This window comes from Poeciliopsis prolifica, unplaced genomic scaffold (assembly GCF_027474105.1).
Source record: "Poeciliopsis prolifica strain line A6 unplaced genomic scaffold, Auburn_PproV2 SCAFFOLD017, whole genome shotgun sequence".
Taxonomy (NCBI): Eukaryota; Metazoa; Chordata; class Actinopteri; order Cyprinodontiformes; family Poeciliidae; genus Poeciliopsis; species Poeciliopsis prolifica.
Window position 1 is genome coordinate 2128278 of NW_026562392.1, and position 15924 is coordinate 2144201.

General features: G+C 41.8%; 1 protein-coding gene across 2 annotated transcripts in view; it reads right to left on the reverse strand.

The window, feature by feature from the left end:
- Positions 1-15924, reverse strand: part of LOC129367556 (intermembrane lipid transfer protein VPS13B-like) — a 291895-nt gene that overhangs the window by 61961 nt on the left and 214010 nt on the right. For both annotated transcript variants that reach the window (XM_055042090.1, XM_055042091.1), the window contains exons 39-41: positions 11744-11946; positions 10364-10580; positions 7080-7264 (exon numbers count right to left, since the gene is read on the reverse strand). In XM_055042090.1, coding sequence (XP_054898065.1) covers positions 7080-7264; positions 10364-10580; positions 11744-11946 — 605 coding nt within the window. The remainder of the gene's footprint in view (positions 1-7079; positions 7265-10363; positions 10581-11743; positions 11947-15924) is intronic.

Sequence of the window (15924 nt, forward strand, 5' to 3'; positions counted from 1 at the left end):
AAACACTTGAGCTGCTCTCAGAGTGAGTTTGAAAAGAAACGTCATTAGGGTTGCTTCAATTTGTATCCTTGATTTTTGCCCTAATCAGACAAAAAAAGACTACTTGCAAATTTCTAATCTTGTGAAGAAATGACAGGAGACCACCAACACAGCAGGACCGCAACTCATCTCCACCATAACAGCACATGGCCAGATGCCTAATGCTTGTCAAGTGCATGACAGTCATCAGCGCTGAAAAGCTGCGGCTGGTTTTCACACTGAACAACAACAGCTTCTGCTTATGCGTTCCTTTAAAGAAGATGTGATGAATCGTAGGGCGCTGCGCCAAAACGAACAGAAATGTGTCCCGTTCTGCTGTGTGAACTAAACCAGCTTCTTGCATTCCCCTTGACTGCCTGCACTACTTTGCTACTGATGGATCAAAAGTGGCAGAGCACTCCTGAGAACACACCTGAAGAACAGCAGGCGGAAAGTCATGAATACATGTGTGTATGTGGGTTTACAAGTGAATTGTTCACCGCAGGTGTACAGCTCCTTGGACAACTACCAAACTCTTGGGAATGCCCAACACACAGACACTAATGTTGTGTGTGTGTCCATTTGTCAGACGAATGAGGTAACTGGAAGCTTACATCATGTATGAACTGTCACACAGGTTTTCCTAGAATCAACTCTTCCTAATTGTACCTGACAGAGTTGTGCACCCGCAATCCCAACGCCGAGCAACCGGAGCGGAAACTCACCGAATCCCTTTGAGAACTCCCAGAGCCGGTTTGCTAAAACACCATGCATGCTCTTTCTCTGCACCTGTGATATCCTATCCACATGACGGCATACAGAAATGGATATGTGAGGCATATACGGTAGAGTGGAATACATGTGCGTGTCTGAATGTGCGTCATGTTCCCGTCCAATTGCAGTTCAGGCTATGGAGAGAAAGTGGAGATGAATGACAACCAATTCATTGCTGGACAGGAGATGGAAAAGGTTCGGGGAGGTGAGCACACCTGTCAAAAGTCCAACGGATTGTATATCCAAGAGCGGGACTTTTCCAGTTCTGGGACAGACAAAGGAAATCATGTGTGTATACACAGGTGTGCGTTTGTATGCAAGTACATGATGCAGCGTGGGCAGTGTCAGCTTCCTCTGCCTGATTGTGTGTGTACCTTATCTGAAAAACAATATGCAAGTCTGAATAGCTGACATTCCCCCAGCTGGATGAGTCCAATCTGTGTTTTCCTCAAACATTCAACAAAGTGAGCCTGGCAGCCCGGCCTTGGGCAAAATATCAGTCGAACTGATGTGCCGAATGTTTTGGGTCTCATTTTCGGACGGGCGGTTCAAAGGCCTTGAGCATCGTGTTGAGGAATTTTTAAGTATTTAAATAGTCCAAACTGCTTACAAATATTTTTGGATTCAGAAGTGTTGGCAGCTCGCATAAATCTTTTCATTCCTGACACCCAGCTCTGTTTAGGAAAAAACTGCAGCCTACCACTCGGCGGAGATTTATTTTTCTGGATCTGTTTGAGTGATCGCAGTTTCTCAGAAGGTTAACTCAAGGCAGGCACTCTAAAGCAAATACACAACAGAAAGAAATTATTTCAGGGTTCTGGGTTTGGCCAAAGTGTGATTGCTGCTAAATTTTCAAAAAAATGTTTCTGCAACTGAAGACTCCCTCAGCTCACTCGGAGGCCGTGGTTGCTGACAAGCATGGCGTCGTGTGCCATTATTTTTATTAACAATATCAACACCGCTATTATGTTATTTCGCTGATGCCTATATGCCGGGGAAAAAAATAAAAATCCAAAGCGAGCTACTTCTTATCAGCTCAAAGACAAATTGAATTGACATTGTCTTGAGCAAATGTTTATTCAGCAAATGCAATGAAAATTGTTCTGAATATGACTCCTGCTATGCTGTCTCATATGGGCTGATATATGTTAACATTAATCAGTGTGGAAAATCAGGAATAAGGCCACGCTGAGATCTTTGAGCTATTATTTTGGTTGTTTTTTCCTACTTAAAGTCAAACTGGAAACTGGAAAAGAAGCTGAGTTTTTGGTGGATGAGGTGTAGAAACTCCAAGATCAAATTAACCACATGGAAAGTCTTTTATTTTTATAGTGCATTAGTTGGGACTAATGCAGGCCTGCTCGAGCACCATCCTTTTATAATAATAGTTATCTTGGCTACGATAGCATCTCGCTCGTTCTGTTTCAACGTGTTTATCTGAAACGACAGATCACACCACCTGACATCCGATCCAAAGCTCCCCGCCAACAAGTGCAATATCTCTGCAAACGGCGTAAAAAGCGTTTGCATCGATAAAAAAAAAGGCGCGTTGTAAGCAGCAAATGTGGTTGTATAACTGGCTGTTATGTGTTATGACACGTGACAAACAAAGCAGTTTGAGAAATGGTTATAGCTGCAGGTTGCTCGATCGTCGCAGGACATTTTTATGGCATCTGTGTGCCTCGTTGGCACATGAAAGGCAAACCTAACAGCGTCATGCATAAAATCAGCAGCGGGGGAGCGGAAGGTGTGAGGTTTGTCTGAAAAAGTCAGAGCAATTTGGAAACTTTCTTGAACAGCAAGTGGATGATGACATTAACCTATTTGCACACAGAACAAAGCTGGTGTGGGTAAAAGGTAATCTAATTGAGAACAGAATGTACATTGCACTTATTTTATGAAGTGAGGTTGTTGCTCTCTTTTTAGCATCTCCTCCTGTTCCCCCCAAGGTGGAATCGGGCCGAGTCCCTCACCACTCAGAGAAGTCCAGAACTCTCTCTGCAGGTGGAAACCTGTCGGTTCTCAGCTGAACCCCAACAAGCCGATGCTTATGACATCGCTCCCTTTGTACTGTATACAAAAAAATCCAGCACGGCCAGCAATTTCACTTTGAGTAATGAAAGGTGGTTTGAATTTCCCCTTTGAGATACTGGAACCAGTTGGGAAACCGCAAGTATTTAAATGCAGGAAATCTTGATTTTATAAAATGTTAATACGATCTGCTCTGGGGACGAGCAACCGGCAAGGCAAGGAGTGAAACCCCCCCACACTCCCCCGTTGCCTCCATTTAGCCCCTCTCCTGCTCATCTATTACACTCTGCTGAGAGAAGAGCTACAACAAAAGAGGAGAGGTCGCGTCGTGTCGGGAATGACAAAAACAGAAAAACAGGTGACAAGGAGGCTGAGGGGTATAAAAATGTCAGTGTACATTTAGCTGCTCAGGAGTTCAATCCCCCTGACTCCACTTCTAAATCATCCAAACATTCTGTCTAAATGACAGAGAATGATCAGACAGTTTAATGCTAATTTCCTCTCTCTTTATTATACATTACGTCTCTTTCCCTACCTTTACAGTTTCCATTTCTTCACAACTATCAGTTTCCACTTCCAAATGGCTGTGTTGTAACTTTATAGGCCTGAGAAATTCGGAGCGCTGTCTCTTTTCTCTTCAGGTTCCCTCTCTGCACTGACAACATGTTAGATATGTGAGATTCCAGTGGAGGAAAAGCCCGGCTACTGCAGTGTGTGGAATTTTATGGACTCTATCTGGGCATTTTAGACCGTTAATATTTAAAAAAGAAAAAAACGGAGGATCAGTAATGACTGGTTTACAGAAAGTCAATTGAGGTAAATCTGGGATGTAGAAAAGCTTTAAGACAATACTTACAAATCAGCTCAAAACTTATGAAGGGAAAAAAATTGAACTATTAAATCATGTGGAATAAGCATTGGCTAAGAATTATGTAGTTGTAAAGTGATAAAAATAAGATCCAATAGCTTATTTTTTATATATGACTTTATTGCCCACAACATATTATTGAAGCGCCTACAGTGTTGGTAGGACTCTCAGGTCCAGTTCTGACAAAGCTCAAGAATTTCTTTGTTTCAATAGGAAACTTCTCATTGGAGCAGACAGAAGTCGCATGTGGGGTACCCCAAGGTTCAATCTTGGGACCCCTCATTATTCCATATCTATTTGCTTACACTACCTCAAGTTATAGTAAGTTGTAAGATTGGTTACCATAACTACGCAGATGACACCCAGGTTTACATTACAATGTCAACAAGTGACTCAGAACCCATCCGAGTCCTGAACAGATGTGTAATAACTTTCTCCAGCTGAACAGACACAAAACTGAAGTTATTATCTTTGAACCTAAAGCAGAACAATCTAGACTCAACGCACAGCTTCAGTTATAACAGCTGGAAACTAGAGCTCAGGCCTGAAATCTGGGTGTGGTGCTGGAGTCTGACCTGAACATTCAGAGCCAGAAAAAGACAACTACAAAGTTGGCCTTCTATCACTGTTTACTGATGATTTAGATCAGTGCTGTCAAACTCCAGTCCTCAAGGCCCGCTGTCCGCCAGTTTTTAGATGTGCCTCAGGTACAAAATACTGGAATGAAATGGCTTAATTATCTCTTCTTTGAGTAGATCAGTTCTCCAGAGCTTTGCTAATGACCTAATTATTCTATTCAGCTGTGGTGCAGCAGAGGCACATCTAAATGTTTCAGGGCAGTGGCCCTCCAGGACCGGAGTTTGACACCTGTGATTTAGATGATGGCATTTGACAAATTATAATGTTGGTTACTGGTTTCACTATTTTGTTATTAGAATGTAGATTTTATTGTGTAAACCACTTTGAACAGTGTATATTAATGTGATGCAATGTTGGGCATTTGTGCACTTTCAGGTCCCGTTTTTTTAAAATCTTTTCTTTTCCGTCTTAAAAAGATTATTTATATATATATTTTTTACATAACTATAGTGTGAGTATATCTGCAAACCAACCCTCTGTGAGTCTGTGGAGAGAACTGAACACCTTTCAGTTGTACGCCGTGGTTCAAGTGAGAGGACAGGAGATGGGAAAAGTTGTTTGAGGCAATATCAACAAAAGCTGGTTTTATAAAATATTGAATAATGACGGGAGAAAAAAAAAACTTTTCAAATTGTTATTTTGAAATTGTTGTTCTGTGATGGGCTCACAACCTCTCCTCCTCTTCATTCTTCAGTTCCAAACTTGCACAACCAAATTTATGATTTAATAACTATTTTCTTGTTTCTCAAGTACACTGATGCCAATTTTCCTCTTTAGTTAATGTTGCCTTAAAAAAAACAACAACAAAAAAAAAAAAACAGCCGCCAATATCTGCTTCTCATTCCCAAATGAAGTGCTTTCAGTAAAACATGTTGGCCTGGAGTGTCATCTTTTCAGCACGGCAGCATTTACACTCCCATTACCTGATTCCTTTTAACAGTCTTGTCGCATTTAATAATTCTTTGACAGATGACAAGAGAGGCGCGATATGGAAACCACATGTTAATCAAAGCCCGTTTCCAATAGGCTGCTGCTGTAATGCTCTAATGTGAACATCCACAGAAACACGTTAGTCACGTTTACCTCAGTCGGGAGTTAAAGACATGAGCTTTAAATATAAACAAACTGTCAAGCCAATAATGAAAGACTGGCATTACATACTGTTACCACACTGCATCATTAGCCAGAAAAGCATCTTTTTCACATTTCATTGGTGGGTAATAAATCATCCTCTTGCAGAACTTACACCGAGGCTTCTGTTTGTCTTGGAGAAGACGACAAATCAGCATTTCTTCGCCCCCTCCCCTCGCAGAATCTTTATCTGTTCGACTCTTCCTTCCCGACCTAACCTCGTCCTTACTGTCTATCACGTCTTCTCCGCCTCCCACTTCCAAGTGCCCCAGCTCCCTCCAGTCCTTACTGTAACCCAATACGTGGCCAATCAGCGAGAGGCTTCGGCGTTGCGCTCGCTGCAGTTCTTGCAGCTGCGGGGGCCGCGCTCAAAAGCCGCGCAGCTGCAGCACCTTCCAGTGCCCTGCCTCTCCTGGGCCGGCACGCATAAACAGAGCGAACATCTGCACCGTAGGTGGAGCGACTGTGGGAGTCCAAGAAGAATGAGGGAGATAAGCCATGATGAAAAGCAGAAGGGAAAGGAGGAGGGAACGTAACTTAACATTAAGGGTAAAAATAGCCATGAAGGAGCTGAAAAAGTAACAACCCCCGAAAAACAGACTTTGTTTTTTATTAATAATAGAAATCTTAATAACAACACATAAATAAGAATTAACAAAACTTTTGTTATTAAATTTCCCTCCCTAAATGTCAAAGCCCTTGAGAAACATTATATCACTGCAACAATGTACGGTTTTATCCTAATCTACTTTTTTATTGGGCTTTTAATGAATTCTTGTAATATATCGCAACAGATGCGGCTAAATCATCTCTTGGTCTGCAGCTGCTTTCTATAAATAAGAAACAACAATAGTATAAATCTAATAAGAATGGCTTTTATTCATGTGAAAAAACAGGATTTAGATGAAATGCTGAGAAAGACAATTGAAAATGGAATGTTTCAAAATGAACAACAGTTGCTATGACAGCATTGTGTTATGGCTTTAGGGGGGAACAAATGAACTTAAATGAATAAATAGGGTTCCATCCTTTATTCAAAGTAATTATCTGGACAGTGAGGCGGTGGGTAGGAAGACGGGGAATGAGTGATGGGAGGAAAACAAGGATGTTCTAACCCCCACCGAGGCCCTGCAGGCTCAGTAGCCGCAACAGACCTGCCAAAATATAACCTCATCTGGGGTTGAAAGCACCTGGCTATTCACACCAGAGTGCGGAATGACTTCCACAGCTGTCCGAGCATGTATTACAAGTTTGGAGAGACAGCAGAGGTCTCGGTCATTCTGTAACACGAGTCCTGACAGGGGAATCGCGATGGCGCACAGCCCAGAGCTAAAACCGCTTTGCTGCTCTTTCAGTGCAGGTGATGTTAGGCAGGGACCTGGGAGAGGGATGTGTGCATACTCTTCTCGTCTTACGTCTTGCAACCCCAACCTCGCAGCAGACATCCCAATACAACCGAAGCAATAAAGATATACATGCAACACGAAGCTGCTTGATAAATCACGAGCCTCGCTTTGTTGCGGTTTTATGGTGAAAAAAAAAAGGGGTTCGTATGAAAAGCAGAAACCGAGAAAGTGTTGAGTGTTTGTGTTGGTGACACGTGCGAGCCCCATGCTACCTGTAGGACGTCACCCAGGTCAGCCGTGCTTATTTCAGGGTCCTCGGTGGTGTTGAAGGGGACGGGCGTGATCCTGACAAAGGTGAGGACGCGCGGCTCGGGGTACCGCCACAGCATCACCCCGGGGCTGTCTTCAGTCTCACTGTAGAACACCACCTCATGGGGTCCCGGCAGCTTCTGGGATCCTGGGACATGATGTGAAAAACGATAACTTCAAACTGGATGTGCCATTACAAACAGAAGGATAATCAGCAACAAAACAGAAAACATGAGTCATGATGCTGCAAGGAAACAAAATGAAGGTCTAAGAGATACATGAGATCCATCAGCTCTGACTTTACTGCACGAAATAAAAATGGTATTAATGGGCCACAAGGAAAAAAAAAAAAAACACTAGAAAAAGCATACAGATGACCCGGGAACATCACTTGCAGCATGTCTCATCAGCAAGATTCTCACACACGTCACCAACACATTCATCCAAACGTCATGCGAATTTCACTAAGTCAGACTTTTGAGCAAACTTTTAAAATGTTACAAAAAGGAAACAAAATCACAAAAAGTAAAGTGGTGGAAAAAATAAGAGCTAAAAACATTTTTACAAAACAGAGGAAGTTATTTTGAATTTTGCAGTTTCCATCAACGTTGTGCAATGAGATACTTCAAAATCTGCATTAACAAAAAGCACTTTAATGGAAACAATTTTAGAGCCACGAACAACTAATACATTAAAACTCACATCCATAAGAGCTTCAGGAGGCAGATGTAACTATGACTTTCTACAGTAATCAGTGAAGAACGAGGCTATCCTGTGAATTAATTGGATTGGTGTTTTTGTCAAAAATGATCACAACCTATCACTGATTATGAACTGGAGAGTCACTCCCAATCAAGACTGTCAGACTTTCAAAAGGTCTAAACACCGTCAGTCACAGGTTGTCCTCTGCTGATTACACATTTCAACATTATCGACAGTAAGGAACCGTAGTGACGAGGTTTGGAACATCCAACGAGAAGAATGAAGAGCTTGAAGTGCATGAAGTAAAGAAAGCTTAACTAAATAAGCTCAGGCTATAAGAAAAGATACACAATGGACCTAAAATCTAAGTTATACACAATTAAAATAGTAAACACCATTTTAAAATATTTTATTTGGATTTCAGGTGGAACGTTTAAACAAATTGTTCGTTTGTCCTTTCCTAGAGATCAGTCAAGACTCGTGTCCACCGCTGCACATAAGAAAAAAAGAAATCTGGAAACCCTGTATCTACATTTTCTGAGTGTTTACGTGTGTCAGAAGCTCTGGATAAACAACGTACCTTAGTAAACATTGTTGCCATTCTGTAAACATGCACTGATTAAACCATGCCAAACACCTGCAGCAGCTGGACAGCACAGGACCGAAGCTCCAGAGTGATGTTTGACGTGCGTCTCAGCTGCTGTTTGGGACCCGTGTTTATTCGGGAAAAGAGAAGAAGGCAAACAGGGAAGTGCTGCTTTTGTCTGACCCACTCTGCCTGGGTCCAATTTTACTCTGGAGTGAGAGCTTTTTCACTGGTAACTTCAGACTAGTTAAAAAATGTGGATGAAAGAAAGAAAGAAAAAAAAACAGAAAAGGTTTTGCTGTTTTGTTTGCTCTATTCCTAAGGGTGAGTGAGTCACTGTCTCACCCACTTACCCAGTGAGTGGGTGAGACAGTGACTCTCCCTTCTCTCTCAGACCACCTTTCATTTACGTTTTGCTCGTGTAACCCAGCCATGTCTGAGCTGGGCCCTGGGGGCACCCGTAGCCCGTCTCTCTACTTTGGGGCACTGACTTTTCTCACTGTTGACAACATGTTGCAGACAGACTGTCCTCTTGGTTCCAGTTCACCACTGTACGTTCTTCAGCCTCAGCCAGAATATTAAATGCATCAAAGAGCAGTGGAACAGTGCAACAAACAAAGACTCAACCACAGCTGACAGAGTGGAAGGCTGGGCTTCAGCCAGAGAGAAGTTTGATCCTCTGTGTATGTTGCTGTGAGTGTCTGTGTGTGTGAACACAAAGCACAAAGAAAGGGGATAAACACAAAGTTACTTAGAGTGGAAACAGGCGGACATGCCTGATGAAACATCTTTTAACTGAGAGCTTTGATCTAACTCGGTTTTAAGTTGATGTGCATCTTAACGAACTTTTCACTTCCCAAGTTTTCCATTTTTAGTTGAAATGATAATTAGGATGTTTTTTGTTTGGAAAAGAAATTCACTGGACAGTCGATCATGACAGGAAACAAGCTGCTGTCTTAATGTTACACTGTCTTCTGAACAATGTGCTTAAAAAGGGCAATGTACCTACCTTTCAAAAAATATCATCCAAAAAGAAAAAAAAGTATCAAACAACTGCAAACCCATCAAGACGAGTGATGTGGCAACCTACTCTTCAGGTAATCACACAAGCAGCTATGAGACTCATGGTGACTCTGGAGGAGCTGAAGAGATAAATAGCTCAGGTGGGAGAATCTGTTAACATGACCACTTTGATTTGGTCACTGCAAATCCAGGGCCGTATTCTAAACAATCCTAAAAGAAGCTCCTAGTTTAGGAAAAGTCAAAGAATTCCTGGAGATCTAAGATTTTTCTTAAACTTTTACGTTGGTAAGTTTAAAGCTATTCACAATGAACCTCAGACATTAAGGAGATCAGAAGGTGAAAAATTTTTAGTAGTGAGAACTTTTAGTGAAAGTACGCGTGTTTCAAGCTGGACAGATGGCAAAAAGACCAACAGAAAGATTCTCTGTTCGTAAAATGGCAGGAACTGCATGTTGATACGATGTGGCAGAAAAGTCAATTTTGCATAATGTCATCATGACAGGCTTTTTTTTAATCCATTCAAGATTCCATGATTACTTTCTATCCACTGATTATTGGGGGCATATTTGTTGCTGTTGACAGAGTCAACCACACCTAGCGACGGGGTCAACCACACCTAGCGACGGGGTCAACCACACCTAGCGACGGGGTCAACCACACCTAGCGACGGGGTCAACCACACCTAGCGACGGGGTCAACCACACCTAGCTACGGGGTCAACCACACCTAGCTACGGGGTCAACCATCCCTGCATTCATCAGTTTGACTTAACAACCACTTGCCAATGGGACGAGACATATAAATTAGCTGCCTCGCTAAAATCTTATGTATTTTCATGTCAGTCTTCATTAATATGTAAAAATATGACCACTTTCAAAGAGTATGAATGCTTTTGGAAAATGCTTTACCAATATTGTTTAGTGCATGAACATTTACCTGGGTCTTGAATGTACTGAAAGTTTCCAGTGCGCAGGTCATCTGAGCTGTGCTCCGTCCTGGGGGAGGGAGCGACAGGAGAGGGGGGAGGCTGGGTGTGACAGGCCTTTCCCTTAGACCAGCTATTATTAGAATTCTCTTTATGAAGATGGAGGTAGTTACGAAGATGCTCTTCAACCAGCATCAGGCAGTTCAAATGTTCCTGACCCCAAAAGACCTGTTGGGAAAGAACAAGAGACAGTTGGGTCAGCTGTGAAAAGAATGCCAACATATAAGATCAGATAGCAAAGAAGGAAAGGGAGTACTTTTGAAAATAATAATAATAAAAAGTTGCCAAATAATCCTGACCGATATTTCATTTCATAAAGCATAGATCAGAAATAGCAATTCCTTTGCCAAATCAAGGAGTCAAACAGTCAGGGTTGGCCTCCACATTGCCCTTTCACAACCTCACTGCGATTACACAACAGCGCCTGATTTTCTCTTCACTCACCCATGGCATTCCCCTTCCTATGCGCCATCAAAGTGAGTGTGCCTGAGATTTGAACCGAGGGTTTGGAATATTTGAGTCAAAGATTTCACACACACAGAGCTGCCTGCATGCTTGCCCACCACTTACTAACTTGTGAGAGTGGGTTGTAACTAAACTCTAAAAACAGGAAAATTTGGGGATTTTTTTCCCCCCAGGTTTTTGGAGACGGAGCCCTAAGAGGAAAAAAAAAATCAGAAGGAATTCCGGTGGTTTTGATGCAGCAATTGATCAAAACACCACAAACTGTAATATTTGGAGAGGGAAATGTATGATTACATATTAAGTGTTGAGTTGGAAGTGATTTTCCTGTTAATGGACATGCAATAAAAGCATTAAGGAAACCTGAACATGAGTAAGGGTGTTCCCCCTGTGGAAGTAATGTGGAATATTATTTAGAGAAAAATGTGAACTGTTAGACACATAGAAAAGGGACTTTTCAGTTTGCATTATGTAACTTCTCACAAGTAAAAAAGAAGAAAAAAAAGGCGGAAGATCACCTCAGACTATAAATAGATTCACAATATTCCACTACTTAACCAGAAGATATGACTCAAAGCTAAAGAAGTCCCCATTTCAGCCCTGAGAAGACAGAATCCTCTGCAAAAAGGAAATATAACTGCAGATTATAAGTGTTGTCAGATTGCAAAATTGATATAAAATGTATCTTTTGGAAAGAAGACAGTTCCAGCTACAATATCTTCACAGAAACATCGAGTGACTCTCACTCATTCTCACTTTCTACCAGGTGCAGAGGCATGTATCTATCCCTAACCCCCGTGAGCTGAAGCTGAGCAGGGAAATAAATCTCATGATTTAGAGAGATGAACTGATGTCATAGGCACACAAACCTGCAGGAGACCTCCCTTCAGGTCCAGAAGCAGCTTAGGGGGGCCGGGCTCTGGTCCAGGGCTGCCGCTGTGCCGGCACCACCGAGCTTCCAGGGAGCTGCTGCAGGAAAACGGCCCCAGGAACACGTGGCCCCGGTCCCGCAGTCCCGTTTTCACCAACGCGTCTTTCACCGTCAACAGCACAGATGCAGACTCGACTGGGTCTAAAATATGCAACACAAAGATTTAATGAAATCTGCTCATTTTTGGCAACGCATGCACAAAAACAAACAAAGTCAGTTACTAAATGTGCACAGTTATACGAGGAATTATCTGTGTTTTTACAGCTTACAGCACTGGCTCAGTGCGAGACAAGTAGTGCAATTACGATCACCAGGCTGGGTAATTTGCTTCATATATTCAATGTGCCACCACTGGATGAGAAATGTCACTTTCCAGAATAAAGCGCTAGCTTTGAAAAAAGCATAAAGACGCTGATCTCATCCAGTAAACATCAACCCATCCACTCAATCAGGATGAACCAGAAGGCAACAGAAAGTGAATGTAAAGGCTTTTCTGTCATTTTTGTCAACAATGCATTGAATGTTATTCTTCAGACGATATAATTCAGCTGGCTGACAAAAATGTTAGTGTTCAATAAAATGTCCTGAAGAGAGAAGCCTTTGTCAAGTATATATTGATTCCACAGAAGCACAACTTTCTGGCAACACTCTTCAGTGTGGAAGTATTTTCTGGGGGAGAAAGATGTAGTATCACTATTTTTATTATCAGTTTTTTTTCCAATGACATAAAAGCACAAAAGATATAAGGAGCCTCTTGAAAGAAAATGATTTTCTATGGAGATATGACAGCTACTGAATACAGGAAGTGAGACTTGGTAAAAAAAATTAAATTAAAAAAAGAAACCTAAAGCTGTATGTTTTACCACTAGGTTACTCTGTTTTATTCTTTCAAAAATGAGAGAAAAGTTGGTCTTTCCTTGGAAGTGTCATGGCTATTATTAGAGTCTATTTACTTATCAGAGAATGGACACAGAATGCTAATTTTAGTAATCAACACCACCTGAAATTATACTCAAATCTTGCATGTAGAGATGCACAGCACCAACTGCTGTCTCACCACCTGCTTCTGCATAGTCACAACAAATAAATAAATGTTTAACGAACATATCTGTAAAAAGTCAGTTATATGTTTTTGTCCTTTCCAGATATTAAAATGAATACAGCCATTCATTTTGAAGGATTTTGTACATTCCATTTTGAGATGTGCAGAAATGACATGCCGTTCTTTTTGGTTGGATTTAATTTCTTCACATGCCGTGGGGACACAGCTGTGTAACATTTTTTAGAAATCCTTTTTTATTTTCCCATAAATATTTAGCTGATTTCTAAGTCCAGAACATTGAAAAGCAGTACTTTATTGAATTTTGAAGTTCCTATAGAAAAATCTGATCTATCCAACACGAGTGTCTGCATATCAGAACTCCAAAGAATCGGAGAATGTAAATTGGCCACAAGTTGGCCATCTAGTAGGAAAACATCTGTTAAACCCGAATGAGCCGACCTCTGGAGAAAGGTTGCTTCTTACACTGACATATACATGACATGGATAAACCTCACTGTTTTCAGTTACGAGTGGCTTCCCTGGGCTTGGGGTTCACTCGGGGTAAGAGGAGGATAAATAGGGCTTGAGAGAAAATGGAAGGGAATATGAAGGAGCTGAGGAAGGAGGTGATAAATGACAAGATCAACAGATACAGACGAAGATGATGGGAAAAAGTGCGAGAGTCAAAACTAAAGGGTTCGAGAAAGCAGTGATGGATGACATGATGAAATGACACACAGGAATACTCTGATCTTTCCAGCCTTGGTGGATTGACTCAGAACATCTTATTAAACATGAGAGTGCACTAACGCAACAGGAGTGATGCAGTCAAAGAGGGCCCTGCTTGTATAAAACAATCTGGGGGAAATATTACACTGGGATGACTCATCTCTCTCAGGAAAAACACTGTTGATACAAGCTGGCAGTTTACCTGTTAATAACTCCTGGTGATACAGCACAGACAGAGTTGTTGGATTACTTATTGGACTTTGGACATTGGGCTTATTTTCATGGGCAGGATTTATTAGACAGCCGAAGGGAACTCCCAAACGGGCCCGTTTAATCGAGACTCTCTAACAAATGTATACATGAGCAAGTTTAGGTTAAGTGAAGGCGTACATCGGCACACAAACACAGAAAACTACATCCAAATGGCTGCGTACTGTACATGCAGATGTAAAAACAAACGGACTTCACACCCAGGTGAACAAGTGGAAACACATATTCACACGTGTACATTCTCCCTCGCACAGGGAATCAGCAGCAAAACAGCTTCTCCTGTCTCACTGTGCGTCATTTACAGCTCAGTTGACCGCAGCATCCTGGTGTGAAAGCCAGCAGCAGCAGCCAGCATGCTCCATAATCAACCAAGCTGGGAGTGGTTTTAATGGGGGGAATCCCTTTCTAACTGGCTTTATTCTTCTGTCCAAGTCAAATAACAGTCCAAGGCAAGTTTCTCCATCCTCCCTCTATCTGTTTTTCCTCTCTATGACCAAACTGCCACCCCAGTTTTGCCCTCAAAGATGTGACAGCCAAAGGACATTATTGCTGGAGTTTGAAAGTGTTGAGTTAATGTAAAGATACAGAACAAAAACCGACGGAAAACTCGCTGAACTATTAGAGAGAAGGTGCCGTCTTTGTGCTTGTTACTGGATATATTGATTTCTCAATTTAACTAGCAGGGTTTGTAGTATGAAGCATACATACAGGTTGCAAGTTCATCTGAGATGAGCCACCGACACGCAGACTAACTCACTAATAGGAATTTAAGGGTGTTTGCACTCCTTACTGTCCCGTAGACTCAATTCTACGGGGCATCAAAACTGCAACATTTGTTACATTTCCAGTTGGTGTAATTTATTTTCACACTGCACTGTGTCAAACTCACCAAACTCTTTGAGAAACCTGTTTACCTCTATGACTGCGGTGGCGCTACACCAAGAACCACAACACGAAAAACTGAAGAAGACACTGAGTGTAACTTCCTGTTTCACAAAATGCAAACAAAAATGGATCAGTGTTTTTAGAGGTTGCAGAATCGCTCCTTTGTCGTTGAGAAAGGACCACAAGCTCTACACCCATGCCTTTGTTTTGGTCAGTTACCCAGAGTCCCCTTCTCTATAGTTTTGTCCACTTGCCATTCGCATGTGCATCCTGAGCTCACTATTACAGACTGAACCAAGACCTCGGCTTGATTAGGTCTTGGTCTTACTCTGGACTAGGGCGACCAGAGTAAGATTTTTTGGTGCACATTCACACCTTCCCAAACCAACTGGACTTTCTATACAAACGAACCAGAGTTAGATTCAAGCGGACTAACCGGGGCGGTGTGAATGCATACCAAGACTCCCCGGTTGACCTACACTCTAACGTGAATGTTTTGGTCTTTAAGATGAAGTTGGTGCATCCCGTAAAATCTAAACACAGCTACACCTTGGAGTGAAGCGTTTTGAAAAAAAAAAAAAAAACTATTCAAACTACGGATAAAACACTGCATAGACAAAAGAAAAAGCAAAGGTAAGAAATACAATTGAGGGGAAAATCATGTTTCTAAAGAGAGGAAGAAAAATGAAGTCCAACAACATTTTAAAGCATCTTCCCCTCAGAGACATTAGGGCAGGAAGTACAAGGGGGTTGTAATCAGAAGCTGGTTGAATACCTTATAGGCAAGAAGCACAGATTAAGTTACTTCCTCATTTTTAGTTTTCTATTTCACCTTACTACATAGTTCATAGATCCATCTTCTTCTGTGGCAGGACTTATTCCATCCACTGCATGTACTCAGACTGAGCAGACTTCCCTGTGTGGCTGCAGCCAAGGCCTGTCTCCTATATAAAATATGTGTTGCATTACGAAGACATCTGATATTGTGAAACTCAGTAGGATTTTTCGCTACTTCTTTGGGAAACCTATGTATATATTTTAAATTCATAAAAACTACACCTGCGTGACTAATGCAATAACTTGTCGGTAATCAAGTGTACATGTACATATCCCCTCCAGGCCGACGTGAATAAAACAGAGGAGAAACCTTCTGGGTGGTGGGAAAAAGGGTGGATGGAAATCATCCTAAAGTG